At 45.8% G+C, this 27,024-nt stretch overlaps 1 protein-coding gene across 3 annotated transcripts in view; it reads left to right on the top strand.

Annotated features, from left to right (window-relative positions):
* Positions 1 to 9,087: 9,087 nt before the first annotated feature.
* Positions 9,088 to 27,024, top strand: part of ROR2 (receptor tyrosine kinase like orphan receptor 2) — a 221,858-nt gene continuing 203,921 nt past the window's right edge. The window contains exon 1 of one of the 3 annotated variants that reach the window (XM_082623414.1): positions 9,088 to 9,445. In XM_082623414.1, the coding sequence (XP_082479540.1) occupies positions 9,358 to 9,445 (88 nt within the window). In that variant the 5' untranslated portion in view covers positions 9,088 to 9,357. The remainder of the gene's footprint in view (positions 9,446 to 27,024) is intronic. The other 2 variants (XM_082623413.1, XR_014294248.1) reach the window with 2 other exon arrangements.

The raw sequence follows: 27,024 nt of genomic DNA on the forward strand, positions 1-27,024 counted from the left end.
TGAGACTTGCTTTTTTCACTTAACATGCTGTGAAGGTCTATCTGTCCGTATATGTAGCTCTATCTCATTGTGTTAAACTGCAGTTCAATATTGTGGTAAATATACATATGTATATGTTCATTTAGACATTTCCCTGTTTATAGATATTTAGGTGATTTCTAATGTTTTGCTCTAACAAATAATGCTATAGGTATTAGTGCTTAGTCTCCAAAGATGGCTCCCAATAAAGTACACCTCCAGGTTTTCATGTCCTTACAAAGTCCCTTCCCACACTGAATCTGACATTGTGACTTACTGTAGCCAATAGAATGCAGGGGAATTGGTGCTGCAGTAGCTCTAGGACTAAGCCTTAGGAAAGACTGGCAGTTTTCACTTCTGTGGTCTTCGGAGCTGGCCGCGGTGTAGGAAGTCCAATACCCTTCTGAAGAGAGAGAGGCCATCCCACAGAGGCCTTGGAGAAGGACATACCCACACTTCCCCTGGAGACAGAGGCCAAGTGGAAGAACACAAAGGTGCCAGACATGTAAGTGAAGAAGCCATCTTGGATGTTTAATCCAGTTGAGCCTTCAGTGTCCTACACCCCCATGGAAAATCATCCAGCTGAGCTCAGTCAGACCCATAGAACCTTGAGGGCTGATCATGAATTGTTGTTTTAAGCTATTAAGTGTTGGGGTATATTAAATGTTTTAAGCTATTAAGTGTTTAAGCTATCTATGTGGCAAGAGATAAGTGAAATTCTGCAATCAACAGTACAACACCCCTCCTTAACTCTGTATACAGAGAACTAAATGGCTAGGTCATAAGGCACACACATCAAGTTTTAATAAATCCTGCTGAGTTACCCTTCAAAATGGCTGTATACCTCAATGATTGAGAGTATCATTTTCTCCTAAAGTGCTTGCCAGATCAAAAATGAGATTTTCATTTTGCATTTCTCTGATTACTAGTCAGTTAAATATTTGTTTTTCTTTGTGTACTGGCCATTTATGTTGACTTTTCTGTCAACTGCCTGTTATAGGAGCGACCATCAGGATGGTCTGCAGTGCTTCTCTCCCAATTACCCTCCTACGTCCATTCTCTGCCTCAACTTCCCAGGGTTTCCAGGTACCATTGACATTGGTATGCAACTCCAGCTGACAGACAAGGTATTTATCTTCCTGCCTTGGCCAGGCCACTCTCATGTCCACAAGAGCCCCATTGTCATACATTCAGGTGGGTATCACTGATGCCCTCCCAAAGTCTCAGTAAAAAAGGAGAATGGCTGTGTGCCATTCTGGGATGATGAGAGACTGGACATTGTGTACATCATCCTGCTACTGGCCTTCTGAACTGTGAGGGAATTATGGCCCTCAGCTCCTGTTCTGGCCACAACACCCCATCAGCTCACATTTGAGGATGGCCTAATCCCAGAGACAGCCACCGCATCTTTCAGCACTGAAGTACCAGGGTGGTTTCATTTGCGTCTCTGTTAGACCTGTAACACCTTGTGGGAGGGGTTGTGGAGCATCCATCACATCTAGCACCAGTGTACCAGGATTTCCTAAGTATGAAAACACTGCTCCCTCCAAGGGGCTGCACGCTGCTACTCTACTCGCCTAAAGTTGGAAGATCAAGTCTTTCCTGGGAGCTCTGAATCTCTCTCTGATGACAGCCCTTGGAGTGGATCCAGTTCTGGTCCTCCTGCCCCCATCCCAGAAAGCAAGATCATCCACATGGATGAAGCAATCACTGAACTAGCACTCACTCCCTCATGGAGGAGAAGTCACTGTGGTCTTCCTCTAACACAGGAAATGTGTGTGTGTGTATTTCATCTAGTTTAGATACTTTTATATTGGACAATCTTGTGTTATGTTTAATACTTCTATAATTAATAGTAAGTAATTTGAAAGGACTACCTCTGGGCTGCACCCATTTATTACCTTATATTAGCGTCCTGGGACTGCTGTAACAAACCACCAGGACAGGGTGGTTTAAACAAGAATTTATTGTCTCATAGTTCTGGAGGCTGAAGTCTAAGATCAAGGTGTCAGGCAGACCAGGATCCCTCTGAAGGCCTCACTCCAGCTTCCTTGGCTGTGGCAACGTAACTCCAATCTCCCCAGTATGTCTTCCCTCTCTACATGTCTGTCCCTGTGTCCAAATTTCCCCTTTTTAGAAGGACACTGTCATACTGTATTAGGGTCCACCCTGATGACCTCTTCTTAACTTGATGATCTGAAAAGACCCTATTTCTAAATAAGATCACAGTCACAGGTACTAGTGGCTGGAATTAGTACTTCACTATCTTTTAGGGGACCCAATTCAACCCATAACATACACCAAAACCAGTGGGCTGAATGTAAGACAGCTGAATATAGGTCTTAGGCTTCCAGAAGCTTGAACTAGTGGGATCAGGACAATTTTCTATGTATTCCAGAGACTCTGTTACATAGGAGAGGAGCTGGATATATAAGCACAGACAATAAGACTAATAACTGTTGGGCTTCCCTGGTGGCGCAGTGGTTGAGAGTCCGCCTGCCGATGCAGGGGACACTGGTTCGTGCCCCGGTCCGGGAAGATTCCACATGCCGCGGAGCGGCTGGGCCCGTGAGCCATGGCCGCTGAGCCTGCGCGTCTGGAGCCTGTGCTCCGCAACGGGAGAGGCCACAACAGTGAGAGGCCCGCATATTGCAAAAAAAAAAAAAAAAAAAAAAAAAAAGACTAATAACTGTTGACTCATAAGGGATAGAGATTCTACATTTGCTTTTAAGACTGAGAAATAAATTATTTTTAAAGGGGATTTGGAAGATATGTTAGGCATGGAATATTGTTGAACAAGATCATTAGCAATATTAGTACTTTCATCCAATAATCCTATTGTTGTGACCATGATGACTTAAATACTTCTTGGTTTTATTGACTTTTCTTTTCAAAAAAAGAATGGACTATTATTTTAAATTGCCCTGTTAGGAAAAATATTCTAACCACATGTGTGGTATAATTTGGTATAATGTGGTATAATCTTTGTCCCTGGTTCCTGGCACAGAGCCCCTAGAACCCTTGAAATCTGAGTGACAGAAGTGTCTTTTGTTATTCACAACGAGCCCCTTCAACCATACCTGAGTTTATGTTAATGAGGTGACTGACTCTTGGAGGGGTCTAGAGAGCTTTGGGATGGGTGCTGGTCACCAGAAAGACCAACCAAGCCATGATTAAAGAGTCACCCACTCCCAGTCCCCACCTGCCTCCCAACCCAACATCTGCAGAGGGAAAAGGGGCTGGATGTGGAGTTCAATCACCAATGGCCAATGATTTAGTCAATCATGCCTATGTAATGAAACATCTGTAAACCCCCCCTAAATGAAAGGGCTTGGAAAACTTCCAAGTTAGTGGAAGGTGGAGGTGCTGGGAGGGTGGTGCACCCAGGGAGGGCATGGAAGTGCCATGCAACCCCCCTCATACCTTGCCCTATGCATCTCTTCCATTTGGCTGTTCCTGAGTTGTATGTTTTATAATAAACTGGAAATATTAATTAAAGTGCTTTCCTGAGTTCTGTGAGCCATTCTGACAAACTATTAAACCTGAGGAGGGGGTTGTGGGAACCGCCCCGTGTTGTAGCCAAGTTGGCAGAAGAGTAGATATCTTGAGCACCCAATACCTGAGACGGGTATCTGACGTAAGGGTTTCTTGTGGGACTGGGTCCCTAACCTGTGTGGTCTGATGCTAACTGCTGGTAGTGAGTGTCAGAATAGAGTCAAATCATGGGATTCCCAGTTGCTCTCTGGATCACCGAAGAACTGGTGTTGGAAAGACACCATGCATTTGCTATCCTGGGAAGAAAAGCCTTCTCAGTATGATCAAGGAGATAAAGGCTTGAGCTTCAACCAGTAGTGGGCCTTCTTGAGATGACCCCCTGCCAGGCAGGAGTCACTGCCATGCACAATGATAAACTACAAAGGAAGAGATTAATTCCTGTCAGTCTCTTTCTGCTGCCCCCATTTCTTGACATAAAGATTGGAAATTGAAGATGAAGTTTCTTTGTTTTAATGATTGTGCTCAAGATTTAGAACTTCTAAAGCTTGTAGTTAGTGGTGGAAACTGGAATCTTTGTTTCATTGTACCTGAATCTGAACTTTGGGGAACAAAAAAGCCTACTACCTAAGCTGTATGTAGACATAAATGGTTTGAGATAAAATATACTTTATAAAACTACTATAGTTTGGGAGGGATGTGTAATTTTGGGACAGACCATAAAAAAATTATTCAGTCATGTTAAGTGTGAAATGGCGAAACTGCTAGCATTATTTTATAAAGATTTGCTACACTTTAGAGAGAAAGGCAGTAGGCGGGTAAATGAAAGAACTTACTGTTAAGTCCGCGTTCACCACATCAGGGTTTCTCTGCCTTGCTTCCTCCTTCCTTCCCTCCCTCTCTCCCTCCCTCCCGTATATGCTGCTCTCATATCTCAGGCATTGGTGAAAATACACCAGCCTGTTTCTTATGGAGGTTCAGATCAATAGGGAAAATCGACCCAGTCATGTCAGCTTGCATCATATGGGTAAGATTATAACTGTGATGTGTGCCTCCAGGTGAGGTCCTGGGTACTCTGTCTACATGGAGCCTTGATCCACCATGAGATGATGGTGATAGAAGGGGTGTCCCTGAGGAAGTGACAGCTGAAGGGAGGAGTAAATGCTACCTAAGGGAAGGAAGTCAGGGAGAGCGATTTCCAAGCAGAAAGAACAGCTCGTGGAAAGTCCCCATGTGGAAGGGAGCCTGATGCTTTTTGCGTTTTGGAGGAAATGAGAGACCAAAATGGCTGGAAATTAAGAGCAAAGATAGCACGGTGCAGAATGAGGCTGGGCATTCGTGTGGGGTCAGGTCCTTTACGTAACGTAAAGGTGTCACTCTTTGACTTAGGAGCAGTAGCAAGCTATTGGGTGGCAACTGGGTTAGACTTGAGTTTGAAAGATCTTTCCATATACGTGTGTGGAAAGCATACTGAAGCTGGGTGATAGTAGAAATGGGGAGACTGGTACGGAGGCTCTTATCTAGGTAAAGGTGTTATTATCTTGAGTTACGGTGATGGCAATGGTGATGGAGGACAGCAGACAGAAGGCATCCAGAAGGTAAAACCAATAGGATGTAGCAATGGGGTGGATGTAGGGAGGTGTTAAGGACAGGGCCTAGGTTTCTGTCTTATAGAGATACATGGATACCATTGCATGAGGGAGGGAATTTAGGAAAAAGACTAGGTTTGAGGCAGAGTTCAGGGTTTGGGGGATGTAGATCGTAAGTTCAAGTTGGATAACTTTAGTTTGAGCTGCCACTGGGACAGCCAAGTGGAAATGCCAAGGAGATGGTGGAAAACGTAGGTCTGGAGGTCAGGGGAATAGTTCAGGTTGAATGTGTACATTTAGGAGTTGCCAGGCATATAGGTGGCAGCTGAAGCCATGAGCTTGGAAGAGATTTCTCATTTGGGAGTGTGGCGTGAGAAGAGAGTATGGTCTAGGACTGTGCCCAGCATAACTGCCAAGTGGAGAGGCTGAGTAACAAAGGAGAACAGGAGGAAAGCCTAAAGAAGTAGCAGTGGAACCAGGAGAGCTTGGTGTCATAAAGCCAGGGGGAAACATGTGTTTTCCAGAAGGAGTGGTCCAGGATAAAGTGCTGCAGAGAGGCTGAGAGAGAGAGAAACAAAGATGTCCATTGGGTTTCATAGTCTAGGGGTCCCAGCTGACCATGACTGAGCTGTTTGTCTGGACTCAGTGTGGAGTGAGGAAATGGAGCCATCTTGTTTTACAAGTTTTGTTATTTATCTTGTTTTGTACTTAATTTTTGTATCACATGCTGCTGTCAGAGACGTGTACAATTCAGTTGAGAATTTCCCAGGTGAAAAGAAAAATGAGCAAGTGACAATCTCACTGCACTAGTTTGCATGTGCTCCCCACAAAAGCCCAGTGGGTGGAAGGCTGTGCACTGTAGTTATCAACTTTTCACATTAGGGCAGTAAAGTTTGGTATGCTCAAACACTCCAGATTCTCACTGATTGTTTTGGTTGGAGCTAGTATCTACGGAGACTCAAAAAGCACTACCCATAAAAGCAAAAATGGATTAAATTGAATTTCATCAAAATGAGAAACTGCTGCTTATGAAAAGACATTGTAAAAAACATTAAAAGACACATCAGAGGCTGGGAGAAAATATTATCTATGTCCAAATCTTTATCTTCCTGAAATGGGCTTATATCCAGAACATATTAAAAAAAAACCACTTAAAACTCAAAAATAAGAAAAGATGAGCAAAAGATTTAAACAGACATTTCACAAAGGAAGGTATACAAATGGTCAATAGACTGTTCTTCAGATACCCCAGGACCCCTTGGTCTTGAAGCCTTCACACTGGCCCATTTCTGCACCTGGAATGCTTTCCCCCAGATATCTGCATGACTCCTTGCTCATGGTCTTCAAAGGGTGCCTGGCTTCTTCCTGTTACTCTTGCTGGCTCATACCACGATCGTTTCCTCTCCCTCTTGCCTACTGCCTGTCCTGGGGACAGCATGGCTGTGTTCAAGGTACATGATGTGATAATCAGTCTCCTGGTATACATGACTCCATACAGTTTCCTCCTACAACGAAGAGGTCTGGCCTGCAAAACCAACAAGATACTGTGGAAATGACTGCACGTGACTTCCAAGGCTGAGTTATAAAAGACTCTGCTGCTGCCACCTGGCTCTCATGCTGGGGGAAGTCAGGCGCCATGTTGTGAGGATGCTCAAGGAGCCCTGGGGAGAGGTCTGTGTGGCCAGGAACAGAGGCCTCCTGCCCACACCCTGCACTAACTTGCCAGGCTTGTGAGCAAGCCACCTTGTGAAGACCTTCCTGCCCCAGGGAAGCCTTCGGATGGTGCAGCCCTGGCTGACATCTGTCTGCAACCTCGTTGCAGACCCTGAACCAGGCCTAGCTAAGCCTCTCCTGAATTCTTGACCTACAGAAAGTATTTGAAATAATAAATGTGTACTGTTTTAAGCTGTTAGGTTTGAGGGTGACTTGTAATGCAGCAATCAATAGCTAATACATGTGGGAGGGAATAAGTGGGTCCAGTCTGGCTTGGGATCTAAGCCACATTCTGCCAACTATTTAGAAAATGCGTATTTCAACCCTACCCATTTATATGTGTAAACTTATTGCGTTTACCCCTCAGTTCTGAACCTGTAGAAAGGGGAGAAAGGAGGGAGTGAGGGGGAGGTTGGGGAGAGCAGGCCAGAGTTATAGGTAGGGATACTTTGGGGAAAGAGGAATCCTGAAAAGATGATTTTTGAAAAGCTTTAAGAAATCATGTGTGATATAACCCCCATTTCTGACCCCACCCAAGAAACCGTCAGCAAAAATACATGTCACTGTTTAAACTGTCGGGTCAGGTGGGGAGCCCAGTTATGTGAAAATTGCAGACAGATAGGGGGGCTGAAGCATGATTAGGTCATTTCCCCAAAGTTCACACCCAGAATGTGGCAGAGCTGCTCACCCAATGGTTCTGGAAGGACAACCTCAAGCATATGCAGTGGAAAGCAAAAGGGGCGCAGGTCCACGAAAAGGACAAAGCTTTGCTGATTAACCGGTTTTTGAAGGCAAGGCTCATAGGACCTTTCTTTGCCCTCTCTGTCTGTTTTCCATTAAATCCAGAATGGATGAGTCTGGAACTAGTGCTTCAAGACCAATTCTTAAAGCCTTATTTACTCTTAAAGCATCCTTGAGGGCCCCCAGGGGAAGAAAAGGGAGGAAACACCCAAAGATAATCACCTGGCAGTCCTCACACAACACCGGGGAGAGCGGCCCGCGGTTCAGACCCGCACCAGCGGCGGCTGCGGTAGCAGCTGTGTGCGGGCCGCTGCAGCTGGATAATGATTTTACCATCTTCTCCCCTTCTGCCCTGGATCCCTGGCCTCCCCTGGCCAGTCAGAGTTAGAGTCCTTCGTCTGCTTTAGGAAGGAGAACTGTGTGGGATGTTCCCCCAAATAGATTCGGCAGACACAGACAGGCCTAAATAATTTGAACAGGCGTAACGGGCGGGGCTGGCTCAGTCACGTTGTCAGCAGACCACAGCAAGAGGACTTTTATTTCCTGCCATGTGTGAGGCGGTGGAAGGGCATTTCCAGGGGGGCGAGCTCAGGGGTCTGCGGGCCTGGCACCCAAGGCCAGGTCTCTCCCGAATTCACGCCAACTCGCAGGAAATGGTGTTTGAGCAAAAACGCCAAACAAACTGTTCGATAATCAGTTAAAAGATAAATCGCACAAAACAAACAACTGAGCCCCTGGAGGTTCCGAATCCTTCCTCCAAGAAAGCAAAAACAAAGAAAATTCCTAAGTTACAAACAGGAGGTTCAGGCCTTCCAATTCCAGACCTTTGCATGTGTTAAGCAAAACCAAGAATAAGCAAGAAAATATGCTATTTGAATTGCGTTCAAAATGTCTTTTACAAGTGAAGCAAATTACTTCTGCATGTTCTGAGGCTCTGCATTGAACAAATAGTGGCCTTTAATGGGTAAAATTACACAATTTGCTTTTAACAGTAAACCCAAAGCCGCGGTGGCTTCAGATAGCATCGCGCTCCCGAGAGCTCCCTCCACGCAGCTCCACTCTTAGCAGTTTCTGAGCTTTTTGGAGGGACGAAGTTGTCCCCACCGGGCGCAGCGTGGCGAGGAGGCGCCGGGAGTCGCCGGCGGGGACGCGGCCTGTTTCTTTCCTTGAACGTTCTGCTTCTCTTCCTCCCGCGCCGCCCGTTTCTGGGACTGGGTGGCTCTTTGATTTGCCCCGGTGTAGGCTGGCGGGGCGCAGAGTCGTCCTGAGTTACAGATTTATGACCAGGCCCCCGGGGGTCCCGCCCCCTAAAGATGGGTGCCAACTGCCCCGGGCGTCTCTTCGGCGAGGGGAGCCCCCCCGAGGTCTGGCTGTACGCCCCCAAGGCTCCACCTTTGCGGCCAAACGTCCCGAGGAGCGGGCGCGAGGGCGGGAGCGGGAGGCACGTCCGGGGACTGAGCTGCGGCCCCCGGTCCCGGCCCCCAGCTGCCCGCGCGCCCCGCCCGCTGCAGGCGTGTCCCTCCGGCAGGGGGCGCCGGCGCCGGCCTCGCTCTGCCCATCGGGGCGGGCGAGCCTGGGACCCTGCCTCCCTGCTCGCCCGCGCCCGCCCCCCGCGCTTGTCCAGGCGGCCGGAGCCGAGAGGCGCATCCCGGCCGGGAGAGGAGGAGGACCACGAGTTCCTCGAAAGGGACCAACTCTCAAAGTGCCCAGGAGAAAGGGCAGCGGACGCGCGGCCGACAGGGGTGGTGGCGCCCGGACCCCGCGCCGCGCCGGTCCCAGCGCCCCGGCCCCCACGGCCCGCGGCATGGCCCGGGGCTTGTCGCTGCCGTTGCTGTGCGTCCCAGCCGTCTGGGCGGCCGCCGCTCTCCTGCTCTGCGTGTCCGGGACCTCAGGTAGGACCAGCCGGTCCGCGCCTGCCCTGGCGCACCTCCTCCGTGCGCGGGCACGGGGCTCGCGGCTCGTGCGTGTTTCCCTTCCTTCGTGATTCTGCCCGGGCCGCCGCGCCGGCGCCGCTGCTCCCGAGAGAGGGGCGCCTGACTGGGCCCCTCCGCACCCGCCTCGGCCCCGCTCCCCTGCCCGCGCCCGGCCGCGCGGGGCTGCTTTCAATAAGGCGCGCTCTGGGGACGGCTAAGTGTTTCCAGAGGCCTGGGCGGGCGGCGCCGGCGCCCGCGGGGAGCCCCTAGCCGGGGGTTTCTGAGGGTCGTGAGTGTGAATGCGTCCGGGCCCCGCGTCCGCAGACGTGTCCGAGGTTCTCAGCACCTTGACTCGGCCCTGCTCCCCGAGGTTCCCTTCCAGGGCTCCTGGCCCGCGGCGCCCCCCTCTGCGCCGAGATCTCCCCAGGGCGGGCGCCGCGGTGGGACGAGGCTCGGGGAAGGGGGCTTGCTATCCCCACCGCTTGGTTGAAAGGGGATTTGGCTTCCCTTTTGTTGGCCCCTCACCCCCTCCCCCACCGCCGGGAGGTGGCCGAAGCGGCATTTCCTGTGCCTGGGGTCCCCGGGCGGCCTTTCGGCTGCTGGGGACCTGGCCTTCTTCGGGCAGGCTGGAGGGGCGGGCCCGGCTCCCGGGTGGCGTTTTCCTCGAGGGTCGCGCGATCTTGGGCGGCGTGGACCCCGGGGCGCCCAAGAGCTGCCGCCAGGTTCGGGGGGAACCTGGGGGGACCGGCCTAGGGGGCTAAGCCGTCCCGATCCCCGGGGCACCCCTGGCCTGCACCCCTCGCCAGAGTCCCGCACCCTGCCGCGGCGGGGGAAGGCGGCGGGGCCTCCAGGTTTGGAGGCTGAGGGGGTTCGCCTCACGTCCCAGAAATCCGTGAACCGCCCCTTACACGTGAGTGGGTCTCAGTGTCTCCACTCCACGCATTGCTTCCTCCCCCCGCCCCCCCCGCTCCATTTCTGCAGGAAGGTGAGAATTAGGCAACAGGCGCGAGAAGGGGGCTCAGCTCTTCTCGTATCCTGCTGCCAGCTGCGCGCTCCAGGGACCCGTCCTCAGATTTAGGAATGCTGGGCAGCCTTTCCTGGGGGGCGTTTGGGTTTAAGCAAGAGCCGATTACGTCACACATCCCTTGTTACTTGATTTGGGAAAGGGGTTTGCATTTATGTCGCTGTTCCTTAAAGCGTAAGCCGCTCAGGGTGCAATGTGCAATGGTAGGGAAACCAGACCTTCTAAGTCAGTCTTTGGGGTTTTAACAACATCCCTGTGGATTTCTGCACCCCTCACCCCGCTAGAATCCCTCTCCCCTTTCGAGTCAGGGGATGCATTTGCTGCGCTGTGGGAGGGGGAAGAGGGGGCTTATCCCGGCGACTCGACGTGCTTTTGCACAGCGTTTGCGTGGTGGCCTCGTGGGGGTTAATTGCCCTGCAAAACCCTACCTCGTAAACTTACGCCCGGCGGCGGTCTAAGTTGCATTTGTCAGGGAAGAGTTGGAGGTGGGCGATGTGAGAAAAGGTGATGGGTCTGTTGCTTAAATAAAGGTTGTAACAAGACTGGAAAGACTGCGCTTTTAAAAGCGCAGAGTAGTTTAAACATTGCCGTCGTTTACAGTCGAGTTTAAGAAACCTCTGAGGAACAAAGCCATCCAATGTCATTTTCATTAATTTTTGAACCCTGTGTGGAGGTAATTTTCTTTTTCCAGTAAAATAATAGTAATCTCTATAGGGCAGGCAGTAGGGAAGCTGTTTATAATTCTCTTCCTTCTGGAATGCTAGGCTAGCTGGAAATTCAAAGAATATGATCCGATTCAAAACTATGAATACAATTGTATGATTACAGGAGATTCGAGTGTTTGGCATGTTTTCTGCTGTAAAGAAGAATCCCTGTAATTTGAGTGTATTTTATACACAAAACATAAGTTACTATGTAAAAACATGGAAAAGTTATTCTAAAAGGATTTATAAGTTCTACATTTTTATAGAAGACTCTGTTCCTTAACGAGACAAATACCTGATTTGGGACCGTGTGCCCCGCCTGGGTAGGTTAGGCTGGGAGTTTTGGGGTTCCCCCACCCCAATTTTGACAGTGCAGTGTTTACTTCTGGCCCAGATCCCTGGAGTGATGGTGGTAATAAATAATGATAGTGATCCCTTTGGAAGTAAGTAAATGAAAACATCTTGAATAAGAAGACTTTATGGAAAAAGAAAAGTTTTTATATGCTATATAGTAAGGAAGCATGTTTTTCTTATTATGGCTGTGTACTAAGCAAAGAAGGATCACACATTTGAAAATTTTCAATGTTTAACCCTCACGTCTACTTGATAAAAATGCCATCTGGAGACAATGACCACCACTGACCCTATGTGACATTCCTGTGAGCTGCTATACTAAACTGTTTATAAAAATGGCGATAGGTGACCGAGGGCTCTAGTCAGTGAGGCTGAACTCTTGATTAGTAAAGCAAGTCATAGTTAGAAAACGTAACAAGAAATCTGCTTAATATTTCGCAAGCAGAAAAGCAGCATGGGTTTAAAAAGGTGCATTTACCAAGAGTAGTTTTTAGTGAGAGTGATCCGCAGATTTACGAGTCAATGTGAAATAACATTTCTATTTTTATTGCTAAACCGTTTTTGTATTGTTTGGTCAAAATACCGCCGTAATTATTGTTTGTATGTCAGTCTCTGTTGTGGTATGATTTGTAGTGAATTACTTGTTCCCTGAGAACGTTTTGTCTCTTTAGCCTCGGTTTAACCTCTGAGACATTTAAGCCTGGCAGAGTTTGGGTTTAATGCCTATCCTTTGGAATCTTTTTCTGAGATCAATGGGATAGAAATGCAGGAGTAGGGGAACAGCCCGTCTGACAGGTAAGGAAGATTAATCCCCTAAAGGGGGATTTCTAAAGCAAGGTTTCAGCTGGAGAAGTGGCGCTCCTTTAAAATGCATTCCACGGGAGGCCAGGATGTGGAAAGTTATCATTATCATTGAAATGGAAACTGGGTGTGAAAGCCTTGGCCTCCCTAATCTGCAGAACTCTTGACTACTCTGATTAAAAAGTGTAGGAAATTTGTGTACTCTGTAACTCTTCCCAGGGAGAGCTGTAATTATGCAATTCCAAGTTGTCAGGGAAAAGAAAGTGGGCTACTGTTATCTGAATCCAAGGTTTAAAACCGTCTTCTAAAACGGTCATTGATGTCAGGGGCCTTTTGGTGTTTATCTCGTCCATTCCCTGGGAACCTGGAGGGGGACCGGCAGCATCCTGTGCTTACCACCTGGAGAAGGGCTGGGCTGGGGAGCTTTGGGTTTACCCTGCTGTGCCCTATGGGGAGCTCCCTATGGGCTGTGACCTATTTCTGTTCATGGTGAAGAAAGTTGTCATTAAGGTATTTCCTTCTTTGGGGACCTGTGGTGACTGCCAGGTGGACTCCATGAATACCATACGTGGAAGGTGTCAAAAGCAGAGTCACCAGGGGGATTTGCTTTGCAGAGGAAGCGTTACTGGTTAAGTCTGGATTTTACATGGCCAATAGTAATTTCGTGAAAGGACAGTTGGGCTGAAAGGACTGGTTTTGAAAACATCGCTTCTCAGTGACTCTGGGTTCTTTGGTTTTGTATTGTTGGACTGCATCACTGTAACAGAAACACTAGGAGTTCCGTGGGTAGTGCGGGCTTCTTGAGTTTTGAAGTAAAAATCTAAGCAACAAGAGTAGCTCTGGCCCACTAATTATGGCTGCAACTGGCTGGGGTTTGTACCAGCCTCCTTTCTCTAGTATGTATTTATTTGGTTTTGCTGAGGAGCTTGCCAAGTTGGAAATGAGGGTGGGACAGCTCTGCTTGCATGTGCTGTTGTCTAAAATACGTCTGGGGTGTGATCTGTTTAAAATCATATTAGCAGAGTGGCCAAGGAATTGTTGAACATTAGGAAGGCTTTTCAAAAATAAGGAATTGTGTTCGTGTGGTTTGTGTTATTTTGGGGATTTCTGTTTTTTTGTGGTTTTTTTTTTTTTTCAAGTTCTGTCTCTGAAAGAACCAAAAAAATCAAAAGCCAAAGGGAAGGAAATAATTACAGAAAAATTTAGCCTAATTAGACTAAGTGTCTTGTCCTCTAGAAAGTCCTAAGTTCCAGTGGGATGTGGTGTGTGTGTCTTTAATTGTCACTGGAATGAGCTTCAGTAAGCACTCTGTCACTTTTGAGATGTTATCTGGGGAGAATGTGGCTGCTTCTTCAGATCCTCCTGGAGTGGGGGAGGGTTTTCCCCAAGTCCCCAAAGCTGCCAGCCTAATAGTTTCCACACCCCAGTGCCCTCCTGGAGGGCTAGTTAACCCAGCGTACACTTAAATGACAGAAATCCTCATTGTAGACTTGTGCTGTGGAGTATAGTAGCCGCTAGGCACATGTAGCTATTTAGGTTAAAATTAATTAAACTGAACTGAACTGAAAGATTCGGTTCCTCCACCGCACCAGCTGCATTTCAGTGGCCGCGTGTGGCGGCGGCTCAGATGGACCAGGTATGTAGAGGACACTTCCAGCATTGCAGGAAGCTCTGTGGGCCACTCTCCTGTTTGTCCAGGGTCTGTGTGTTGGTCACTGTTGCTTCAGGAACAGTCTTCTGGAGTCTAGAGCCAAAGAGGAGCTTCGCCTTGTTTGCTTAGAGTTCTGTTTGTTGACTGTGGGAGATTTGAAGGCAAAAATGAACTCTAATCTGTGGAACTAGAGGGCCCTGCCCCAAGAGGGGCTTAGCAGAGGTGTGATGATGGCCAAGGCAACAAAACCTTAGCGTATATGCTTGCATACTGTACAGTGCTGATATGAGGGAAATGTTAGCTTTAAAGAATTTGCATGTGAGGGGCTAAACGAGATGATGTGAACACGTGTGTGCACACTCACGTATGTGTTCGCATGTGTTTGGGAGAGGGCACATCATTGCTTCAGTGCCATTAAAAAAGCACATGCAATGTTGATAGTGACGACTGTTTCCTCAGATGAGGCTGTCAGACGTAATGGGAGATCTTCAAGTGGTGAAAGGAAACCAATGTCCCGGGAAGAAGGTTTAAAGCGCAGATTCCGAAGAATCCCAGCACAAGAAAGGCGAAGGAAACCTGCACATTGGGGGCATGCAAAAGCAGTTTCCCACGTGGGGAACGAAATCACAGTAGGGGAGGAAGAGGGAGTGGGGAGATGACATTTGAGGACATACTTATGGACAAATTCACAGTCCAGTCTGAACTGAGTCTTATGTGCATCAGATATGATTTGCCAAAGACTTCCTGGAGCAAGCAGATCTGTGATAACGCCTGTTAGCGGCCAACCCTCGCAAGATCTTCTCCTTTACCTCTGGTAACCGCCTCGTGGGATGCGGTGGAATGTGTTTGTGGAATGTGTTTGCAGACCGGAAGGGGCCGAGAGAGGAGGGCAGATGTGGGAAGAAGCAGTAGGAACCAAGAACAGCCAGAGCACCGTCCTCAGACAAGGGGAAATAGTGTGGAGTCAGGAGCCTGAGAATCTTAGCTCCCAGGCAAATGCAGGATGGGATGCGATAAGCAGGGCAAGGCATGGCGAGCTGCAGCCACGTTTTTCGGAGGCTCATTTGGCAGCACCCGGCGGTGGGGGTGGGAAAGCTCAGAGGGTAGTGGTCGCACCCAAGAAAGGAGGTGCATGAAGAATCAAGGGCCTTGGTCTTGGATTTGTTGGGGGAATTCCCAGGAATTCCTGGGAGGAGCATCCTGGGAGAAAACTGATGCAGAAGGGAAAGTCCAGTCATTCCTTAGGGGTCTGGAGCAGGGATGCACACAACATTTTGGCTCCTGGAAGACAATGGGCATTGGGCAGGAGAATGAGTGGGATTTATGGGAGGATGAGGAATTGAGTGAGGACATAAGAGTTCCATCTAAAATAGGGAGCAGCCCACAAATGAATGGTAAGAAGGGTGTAGGAAGGGAGTGAGGGGTCACAGGCTGAGAATGCTTTTAGGCACAACCTCTGGGTCATATTCAGTTAAGTGTCCACCTTGCTGTCCTATTGCAGGACGTTATTTTATGTTTTCAACTCTTAAAGAACATTTGGAAATAACATTTGGAAATTGGGAATTTTCCTCCCAGCAGTGAAATAACTCCCGGGTCACCATAGTCTTTGTATAACATTGGATACGTTCCTAGAGGAGCTTAAAGTCTACAGGAAGAGTGGTGACAAGCTGGGGGGGGCTCTGTCTTAAGTGAACATGAGACGTGGAGGGAGGGCAGGAGTGGAGGGACTGGCTGGTTGTGCATCTGCTTAGTTTGCAAAAAGAAACACGGAAAGGAGAAAGCATAAAGTGACACCTCAGATCTTTTCTTAATTAAGGTAACATATGCATAAAAGAGACCTTTTAAGCCATTTTTAAGTGTACAGTTCACTAGCATTAAGTATCTTCACACTGTTGTGCCACCGTTGCTACCATCCATCTCCAGAACTGTTTTCATCCCCCAGACTGAAACTCTGCCCCCTTCCAGCCCTGGCAGTCGCCATTCTACTTTCCGTCTCTATGAATTTGACTATTATAGGTATCTCAAATAAATGGGATTATATTATTTGTCCTTTTGTAACTGTCTTCTTTCACTTAACATAGTCTTTTCAAGGTTCATCCATATTGTAACATGTGTTAGTACTTTTTTTAAGGCTGAATAATACTCCATTATACACACATGTGTGCATACCTACCATGCATATACCACATTTTGTTTTTCCGTTTTTTCTGTCTTTCGGTGGACAGTTGGGTTGTTTCCTCCTTTTGGCTCTTGTGAATAGTGCTGTTATGAACATGGGTATACAGATATCTGTTCAAGTCCTTGCTTTCATTTCTTTTGGATGTACACCCAGAAGTGGAATTGCTGGATCATATGGTTGTTCTATGTTTAACTTTTTGGGTAACCGCCATACTGTCAACATTTGTTATTTTCTGTTTTATTGATAACAGTCATCATAATGAGTGTGAAGTGGTTTTAATCTCATTGTGGTTTTGATTTACATTTTTCTAATGATTAGTGACGTTGAGCATTTTTTCATGTCATTTGTATACATTTCATGGCCATTTGTATATCTTCTTTGGATACGTCTGTTCAAATCCTTTGCTCATTTTTTAATCATATTGTTTGGGTTGTCTCGGTTGAGTTGTAGGAGTTCTATGTGTTCTAGATATTAACTCCTTATCAGATATATGATTTACACATATTTTCTTCCATTCTGTGGGTTGCTTTTCCACTCTGTTGATAATGTCTTTTGATGCACAAAAGTTTTTAATTTTAATGAATCAATTTATGTTTTCTTTTTTTTTTTTTGGTTTTACCTGTGGTTTTGGTGTCATATCCAAGAAATCATTGCTAAGGCCAATGTCATGAAGCTTTTCCGCTATGCTTTTTTCTGAAAGTTTTTAGTTTTAGCTTTTTTTAGGTCCTTGATCCATTTGGAGTTAATTTTTATAGATGGTGTAAGGTAAGGGTTCAGCTTCATTATTTTGAATGTAGACATACAGTTTTCCCAGCACCCTTTGTTGAAAAGTTTGTTCTTTATTCATTGAATGGTCTTGGCATCCTTGTCATTTGCTACATATGTAGAGTTTATTTCTGGGCTCTCTATTCCATTGGTCTATGTGTCTGCCCTTAAACCAATGTTTTGATTATTGCAGCTTTGTAGTATGTTTTGAGATCAGGAAGTATGAGTGTTCCAACTTTGTTTTTTGAGATCAGGAAGTATGAGTGTTCCAACTTCATTTTCTTTTTCTAGATTGTTTTGGCTATTTGGGATCCCTTGAAATTCCACATGAATTTTAGGATAGATTTTCTATTTCTACAAAAAGCGTCACTTGGATTTTGATAAAGATTGCACTGAATCTGTACATTGCTTTGGATAGTACGGACATCTTAACAAGTCTTCTAGTCCACAAACACAGGCTGTCTTTCCTTTTATTTAGATGTTCTTTAATTTCTCTCAACAATGTTTTGTAGTTTTCAGTGTACAAGTCTTTTATCCACTTGATTGAATTTATTCTTAGTATTTTGTTCTTTTTGATGCTTTGTGAATGGAAATGCTTTCTTAATTTCATTTTTGGATTGATTTTTGTTAGTGTATAATAGTGCAGCTGATTTTTGCCTATTGATTTTGTATCCTGCAAATTAGTTTAATTAGTTCAAATAGATTAGTTTAAATGTTTAATTAGCTTAAATTAGTTTAAATAGTTTAATTAGCTCAAATTAGCTCAAATAGAATTTTTGTGTATCTGTATGTAGGATCATGCCATCTGTGAACAGAGATGGTTTTACTTCTTTCTTTCCAATTTTGGATGCCTTTATTTCTTTTTAAATTTTTGTCTAATTGCTCTATCTAGAACTTCCAATATTATATTTAATAGAAGTGGTAAAAGCAGACATCCTTGTCTTGTTCCTGATCTTAGAGAAAAAGCTTTCAGTTTTTCACCACTGAGTATGAAGTCAGCTGTAGGCTTATCATATATGACCTTTACTATGTTAAGATAGTTTCTTTCTATTTTCTTAGTTCATTCTGACATATTTTTGTATGAAGATGTTAATGTTCTACATGTTCAAAAAATAAAGTTAAATCACTGAAAATGGCAGGAAACTAAAGCTGAATACAAACAAGTAAGTCCAACTATAAAAGAAACCTGTTGGGTGGGCCAAGAAGTGCCTTCGGTTTTTTAAGTAAAAATACAAGACATATTTTTCATTTTCACCAAGAACTTTATTGAACAGCATATTCACTCTTTTGTTCCACTACCATCTGCCATTTTTCAGGCAACTTCATAATTCCATCTTCCCAAAACTTTTTATCTTTTTGAGCAAAGAACTGTTCCAGGTGCCTTTTACAGCCTTCCAGGGAATTGAAATTTTTTCCATTAAGAGAACTTTGTAAAGACTGAAATAAATGGAAATCCAAAGGTGCAGTGTATGATGAATACAGCGAATGAATCAAAACTTCCAACCAAGCTGTAACAGTTTTTGCCTGGTCATCAAAGAAACATGGGGTCTTACATTATCCTGATGGAAAATTTGCTTTTTGTTGACTAATTCTGGATGCTTTTCGTGGAGTGCCACTTTCAGTTGGTCTAATTGGGAGCAGTACTTGTTGGAATTAATAGTTTGGTTTTCCGGAAGGAGCTCATAATAGAGGACTCCCTTCCAATACCACCATAAACACAACATCACCTTCTTTGGATGAAGACTGGCCTTTGGTGTGGTTGGTGGTGGTTCATTTCTCTTGCTTCACGATCTCTTCTGTTGCATGTTGTTGTACATTATGTACTTTTCATCGCCTGTCACAATTTGTTTCAAAAACAGACATTTTCATTACTTTTAAATAGAGAATCGCATGGGGAAATACGGTCAAGAAGGTTTTTTTTCACTTAACTTATGTGGAACACAAACATCACATCACATCACATCAGTGATTCACATAACCAAGCTGGTGCAAATGATTTTCAACTCTGGATTTGGTATTTTGAGTATGTTGGCTATTTCCCGCGTGGTATAACATTGATTGTTCTCAGTTTATGTCTCGATTTGGTCACCATCAACTTCAGCTGGTCTATCTGACCGTGGAGCATTGTCCAGCGAGAAATCTCCAGCACGAAACTTTGCAAACCACTTTTGACACATTCGATCAGTCACAGCACCTTCTCCGTACACTTAACAAATCTTTTTTTTCATTTCAGTTGCATTTTTACCTTTCTTGAAATAATAAAGCAGGGACTTCCCTGGTGGTCCAGTGGTAAAGAATCCACCTTTCAATGCAGGGGACGCGGGTTCCATCCCTGGTCGGGGAAATAATATCCCACATGCTGCGGGGCGACTAATTGTGCGCACCACAACTACTGAGCACGCGCACGTCAACTAGAGAGCCCGCGTGCCACGGACTACAGAGCCTATGTGCTCTGGAGCCTGTGCCACAACTAGAGGAGAGAAAACCCGCACGCCACAGCTAGAGAGAAGCCCATACACCTCAACGAAGATCCCACGTGCTGAAACGAAGATAGGGCCAGGATAGGGAAAAATACAAGATGAGCCAGGAGCGTAATCTTGTGATAGAAAGTGAACAGAAACAATGGGAACATATCAAATGTACAGTTGCCAGCTTGGAGGCGTTCCAGTGGTCAAATCTCCGACAGGTTAAGCGTCAAATAAATAGAACAAGCATGGATTATACGTGGAACAAAATAGGAATCTATGATTCAACACCGATAAGTAAATAAGTACAATTGCCCCTCTGTATCTGTGGATTCTGCATCCTCGGATTCAACCAACCATGGATCAAAAATGTTTTAAAAAATCCAGAAAGTTCCGAAAAGCAGAACCTGCATTTTCTGCACACTGGCAACTATTTACATAGCATTTACATTGTATTTACAGCCTTTTACATAACATTTGCATTGTATCAGGTGTTATAAGTCATCTAGAGATGATGTAAAGTATACGGGAGGATGTGTGTAGGTAATATGCAAATTCTACTGCCATTTTATATAAAGGACTTGAGCATCCTTGGATTTTGGTATCTGCAGGGGGTTGGGGGTAGTGGGGTGGCCCTGGAACAATCTCCCACAGATACTGAGGGACAACTATATAGTTAAATGCATGCATTATTTTCCTAGGGCTGCTGTAATAAAGTACTACAAATTGGGGGACTTAAAATAACAGAAATTGTTTTTCTCACAGTCTTTGGAACCTGCAAGTCCAAAATCAAGGTGTCAGCGGTCCATGCTCCCTCCGAAGGCCCTGAGGGAGAATCCTTTTTTGCCTGTTTCAGTTCCTGGTGGCTCCCATGGTCCCTTGGCTTGTAGCAGCATCACTCCAACCTCTACTCCATCTTCACAGGCCCTTCTTTCCTAGATGTGTCTCTGTGTCCACTCCTCTTCTTATAAGGGACAGCAGTTAATGGATTTAGGCCCACTTTATTTTTTTTATTATTTTTATATATATATATATATATATATATATATATTTTTTTTTTTTTTTTTTTTTTTTTTTTTTTTGCAGCACTCGGGCCTCTCACTGTTGTGGCCTCTCCCATTGCGGAGCACAGGCTCCAGACGCGCAGGCTCAGCGGCCATGGCTCACGGGCCCAGCCGCTCCGCGGCATGTGGGATCTTCCCGGACCGGGGCACGAACCCGTGTCTGCTGCATCGGCAGGCGGACTCTCAACCACTGCGCCACCAGGGAAGCCCTAGGCCCACTTTAAATCCAGGATGATTTCATCTTGAGATCCTTAACTCATGACTTCTGCAAAAACTATTTTCAACTAAGGTCACATTTGAAGTCTTGGATGGATATGAATTTTGGGGGACACTATTTAACCCACTACATTACATAAATGAACAGAATAGAGAGGGAACAGAGGGTACTTCCATACAGTAAAATGCCAGCTAATAAAATTGAGGTGACTTTAAAAAATTATGACTTGCGACAATAATTGTGCAAATTGATTTGGGCGAGGAATGTTGAATGCAATTCAGTGGGGCCATGTTTGATGGGGAGCAGGGAATGTCCATGGCTCAGAGTATTTCCCCACAGAGCCTTTATTTGCAAGGGGACAATTAGCAGCTACAGACTGGAGCAAGCAGACGTCACCTAACTCGGTGACCAAGGCTCACATCACCACTGTGGGCAGGTGGACGTAGTCCTTCCAACAAGGGCATTGATTAGCCTGCATTCCAGCTGGGGATGCAGAACCTGAGTCTCATGGTGACAAAAACCAGCAAGCCCAAATGGAGGGGCATTTTATTAAACAACTGGCCTGTAGTAGAAAACCTCAGTGTCGTGAAGGGAAAAAAACAGCCAAGAAACGGGTCCAGCTTAAAGGAGACGACAGGAGGAGACAAGTAAATGCAGAGTGTGATTCTGGACGGGACTGGGTTAGAGTGAAAACTGACGTGCACATCATTGGAACCTCTGATGAAATTGGAATATGGAGGTAAAGTATTTAAAAGTGTTGTCAAATTTCACTTTCCTGAGTTTGCCAATTTACGGAGATACTGTAAGAGTACATCTTTGGTCTTAGGAAGTATGTACTAAGTGTTAAGGGGTAAAAAGCATGATGTCTGCAACCTACTCTCAGATAGTTCAGAATAAAAAAACAATGTGACTATGGAGACAGAAAAGTGAAGTGTATGGGTGAACTGTGAAAAATTAGTGAATTTGGGTGACGAATATGGAGGAGTTTCATGCATGAGTCTTCCAACTTTTAGGTAAATTTGAAATTATTTCAAAATAAAGGACTGAAATCATGTTAATTGGCACAAATGTATGACTGTAGCCAGTGGAATCAACAATAGAGTTGAGCATATTCTCTTAAGAGAAAGACTCAAATAGTTATAATTTTATGGGAAATGGTGTCAGACCTCATCCAGGGATGGGGCAGGGCAGGTTCCATGTTGCCTTTGGGGCCAGACAGAGTTTCATCAAGGAATGAAAACAAATATAGGACAGATGAGGGGGTCTGTATCCAGAATACATAAAGAAGTCATAAATAAAGAAAGTAAATGTTCCAGTTAAAAGAGGGACACAGAGTACAGCAGACAGTTTGCAGAAAAACAAATACAAACAGCCCCAAACTTAAGAGTTTGGGGCTTCCCTGGTGGCGCAGTGGTTGAGAGTCCGCCTGCCGATGCAGGGGACGCGGGTTTGTGCCCCGGTCCGGGAAGATCCCACATGCCGTGGAGCAGCTGGGCCCGTGAGCCATGGCCGCTGAGCCTGCGCGTCTGGAGCCTGTGCTCCGCAAGGGGAGAGGCCACAACAGTGAGAGGCCTGCGTACCAAAAAAAAAAAACAAAAAAAGAGTTTGGCCTTAGGATTCAAGAAAATGCAAATTATGAGGCAGTTATCCCAGTGTTCTTCTGACTGAGCTTTGCCTGAAGTCAGAAGTGGGTAATAAGGAGCATGTTAGTAATGAGGCGGGGAGGGTGGGTGGCACAGTGGTGTGTAAGTTACCACTTTGAGGGCTGTGTGACATTTAAAATACACATATTCTGTGGTCTGCTCTAAAAAAATACATGCATGCCTGGGAGACATCCTGTTCACAGCTCCACCATTTCTAATAGTGAAATTTGGAAATATCAACATGCCTTTTAATGGGAGCCAAGTAATCGAACCGGCACCATGTCTCAATTGTGGATTATTGTACAGTGGCTAAAATGAAGATGGAAATCTGTGGATGTCAATGGAGGGAGAGTTCAAAGCAAGATTCTGGATAAGGAGAAAATCAAGTTGCACAGGGATATGTGCTGCATGGGATTGATCTAAAAATCCCACCTCCCTCCCCCATTTCTGTGGATATAACGGTCTCTAGAATAAGGTCTCCAATCTACACGTCAGACTGACAACGGTGGGTACCCTGGGAGAGATGGGAAGACATAGGAATCTTCAGGATCTTTGATTCTATCATATCTCCTGTGCTAGGGATTACTTTACTGGATCCTGTCTTTTAGCTCCTGGGGGATTACGTTTATGTCTACACATTTAGATACATTAGCAGGAACTGTTACACAATGACTTCCTCCCTCCCATCATCCTTCTCTTTGCTTTGTGAAAAGTTCTTGTCCAGCTCTGGCCAGAGGGGAAGGTGAAGGAAAAACATGGAAAGTCAATTTGTTGAGGAGATTGTGGAAGTTCATAGGTAATTCATAAGCGCATCAGGGGTGCGTCTTGATCTTTGGTGTGTTCTATGAGCGGGTAAAGAAATGGAAGTTTGGGGATGCAGGAAACTCATGTCAGTTAGTTCTCTGGGTTGTCAGATTCTCTTGGCTTTACAGATATGTGATCCAAATTCCATCCTGAGCATATTTAACGTTTTTCAAGCTGTCACAAAGAATCCCCCTAAGGTTGCCTCATACCAGCCCAGTGGTGTGTTAGTGGGCATCTCTGGGTCTGCTTGTTTTGGGGCAGACGGGAGCAGCCGTCTCTGTTTAAGCCTAGAATCCTAAGTTTGCTCCGAGTGCTGCTGAAATACTTTTCCTTTGTGTAAATGCCCACAAGAGTCAGAATTTTCTTGATATTCTGAAACTAAAGCAAAACACAGGAAATATAAAAGGACGTTGAGGTGGAAATATGATTGGAGCTGTCTTTCAAAATGTACAGTTTCAAGTTCTTATGGCTATTAAGATGAAGTTCGTTGCTTTCACTTAATGACTGTATTATAAAGAGAATATTATACTGTTACAGGTTGAATAGTGTTTCCCCCCAAACGATATAGTCTTGGAGTCCTAACCCCCAGTGCTTCAGAATGTGACCTTATTTGGAGATAGGGTCTTTACAGAGGTAACCAAGTTAAATTCAGGTCATTAGGGCGGTCCCTAATCCAATATGACTGATATCCTTATAAAAAGAGGAAATTTGGACACAGCCCTACATACACAGAGGGAAGATCATGTGAGGACACAGGAAGAAGGTGGCTGTTTGCAAGCCAAGGAGAGAGCCCTCAGGAGAAACAACCCTGCCCACACCTTGATCTTAGACTTCCAGCCTCCAGAACTGTGGGAAGATGAATGTCTGTAGTTTAAGCCCCCTAGCCTGTGGTGCTTTGTTAAGGCAGGCTGAGCTGACTCATACAAACACATCTGCACTTACCTGCATGCTAATCAAGTACTGCTTTCTATTGATTTTCTTTTTGGAGCATCTGCATTGGAATTTTTTTTTTTTTTTTTTTTTTTTTTTTTTTTTTTTTGCGGTACGCAGGCCTCTCACTGTTGTGGCCTCTCCCCTTGCGGAGCACAGGCTCCGGACGCGCAGGCTCAGCGGCCATGGCTCACGGGCCCAGCCGCTCCGCGGCATGTGGGATCCTCCCGGACCGGGGTACGAACCCGTGTCCCCTGCATCGGCAGGCGGACTCTCAACCACTGCGCCACCAGGGAAGCCCTGCATTGGAATTTATTTGATAAAAATGTTCCACTGCTAATGGACACTCCTGTCAATGAGCCCATTGTGCCTGGGGTGGTAGCTAACTGGCTTGACCCCACAACTGGTTAGCATTGTGGTCAGGAGTCAGTGTTACCAGGCCCAGCATGGACTGTGGTCAGGGTGCCTCTCTATGCCTATGGCCTGACTCAGGCGAGTCCCTTGGCATCAGAGGGCAAGTCCACTTCCTGGAAAGCTTGTTGTCTGGGGCTGCTGCCCTGGACAGCGCTGCGGCCAGGCCTGTGTGGCCTCTGGAGCACCTCTGTGTAACCAGCCCTGTGTCCAGGCCTGCTCTGTGGACATCACTGGTCCCCTTCACCTTCCTCCAGCTGCTTGCCTGGCTGTCAACAGAGGCTTTAATGGGGACCTCCTGGAGGTCAGAGCAGAGAGAGGTGGCCTGTTGAGGCCCTGAGATGCCAGGCACCCATCCTTTGTTTCCCTTGGGGGAGCCTGGCTAACAGTGAAAACAAAATTCAACAAAAGCATACATCCTCAGGAACTGGGATGGTGTGGCTGTCAGCATGTGTGATTTATCTGGCCTGGAAGCCTTTGAAGCAGGAGGTGATTGGACTCCCTGAAGGCTGGCCCCTTGGGAAGGGCCTGGAAGTGCCAAATGGAGAGGAAGGAGCAAGTGGGTCCAGAGGGCTGGTGAGGGAGGGAGCCCTTGGAAGTGTATTTCTCTGTCCTTTGGATCAGAGGCTCCTTCCTTCATCCTTGTCCTGTTCCAGAGCACAGGGGTAGCTCTGGAGGCAACAGGAAGATCCTGTGGACAGAAAAAAGCATTGACTTTGTGCTGGCCCTAAACTCTGAAAACTTTGCCAAGGGGGACCCCCAGGCTGCTCCCCAGTAGCTTTTTGGAGACCCCAGGGAGGGACGCAGGGGGACGAGGCCAGCTGCTTCCCGGAGAGGCACCTGGTGTAGGCACTGTTGGGTGTTGGAGAAGGGGGGTATGCATGGAGCTGTGCAGAGGATGAGAGTCAGCGATGAGCACACGTAGGGATGACAGCCTGCACCAAGTGGCTGCTGGGGCTTCTGACTGGAAGGCAGCTTTATAAGAAGGAGCCCAGAGGATGCCTTCTTGAGTGGAAACAAGATGTGTAATTCTGATAATAACCTTCTGATTCTAACAATAATGGTCAAGCACATAATTGTTTCATTGTTAAGATTCAGCTAGCTTTTTTGACATGTACATACTAGGTTTCCTTCACTATTTGCTAACTTCAGTATGTCTTTCTCATTTTATTTTGGAAGAAGGAAAATCCTTTGTTTAGCAAGGCAGAGCCCAGGCACAATTAACCTCTAATGAGTGAAGTGTTTTCAGAGTTCAGATAAGGTTCACCTACTTTTTCTTTTGGCTACTCTAAACTTTGAGCCCATTTATTTGCTTTCTTTAAAAAAAATAATAATTAAGAAAAAAACCCCAAGATAGTCACGTTTCTTCTAGTTGACTAAACCACACATTTCTATGGGGTCTAAAAGCCAAGCTGATTCAAAACAAAACAAAGGGAAAGAGGGAAAGCCAAGTATGGGTATAAATAGATCTGCCTGGGATTAAGTTTTTAAAAATGCTCTTTATAATTACTTTTTTCCCCATCGGGGGAATGGGGCCTGCCCTGAGTTTTGGGTGTGTGGGGGGCATGGGGTGTCCTCATGATATTGAGGGAACTTTGGCTTCGGCCCAATTGTCTTTTTATAATTGAAGGTATTTATTCAAAAAATCACTATGTGAAAACTCTCACAAAGCAATACTATATACTTTCTGTCTTTTCTGTGAGCAAATACTTATAAGAGGGCCCTCCTGGCACTTGGGTGTGATTCAAAGGGACTTCATGTAGCTTCCGCTGGATTGTTTTCGTTTTATTATTATTTTTTACATTAAAATTTTTTTAATTGGCCCCGCCGCGCCACGCTGCGTGGCTTGTGGGGATCTTAGTTCCCTGGCCAGGGATGGAACCCGGGCCCCCTGCAGAGGAAGTGTGGAGTCCTAACCACTGGACTTCCAGGGAATTCCCTATTTTCATTTTAAATCAGGGGAATGCATTTATTCCTTGATTAAGTAATAATCACGAAAAACAAAAACAAAAAACCCAGTAACAAATGCTTATGGCTTGAAAAACAAAACTGAGAAGGTGTAAAATGAAAAGAGCCTGTCACTTCTCACCCCACCCCTGCCACTCTCTCCCCTGCAAAGGTCCCAGATAATCTCGGCCCACAGTCTTTTTACTTCTTTCCAGACATTTCCTAGGCTCATGTGCTTGTCGGTGCATCTCTCTTGTTAATTTATTTTTTTAATTGTGGTAAAAGGCACATAACATAAAAGTAACCATTTTGAAGTGCACAATTCAGTGGCATTTTGTACATTCACTTTATTGTGTAATCATCACCCCTATCTAGTTCCAGAACACTTCCATCACCCCCTACTTTAGCAGTGATGCCTCACTCCCCTCCCTCAGTCTCTTGAAACTACTAATCTACTTACTATCTCTCTGGATTTGCCTATTCTGGAAATTTTCATATGAATTTCGTGCTGTGGCTTTGTATCTGGCTTCTTTCACTGAGCATAATGTTTCCAAGGCTCATCCTTGTTGTAGCATCCTTGATTTTTTTTTATATATATA

Source organism: Mesoplodon mirus (assembly GCF_964341445.2).
Source record: "Mesoplodon mirus genome assembly, chromosome: 1".
NCBI lineage: Eukaryota > Metazoa > Chordata > Mammalia > Artiodactyla > Ziphiidae > Mesoplodon > Mesoplodon mirus.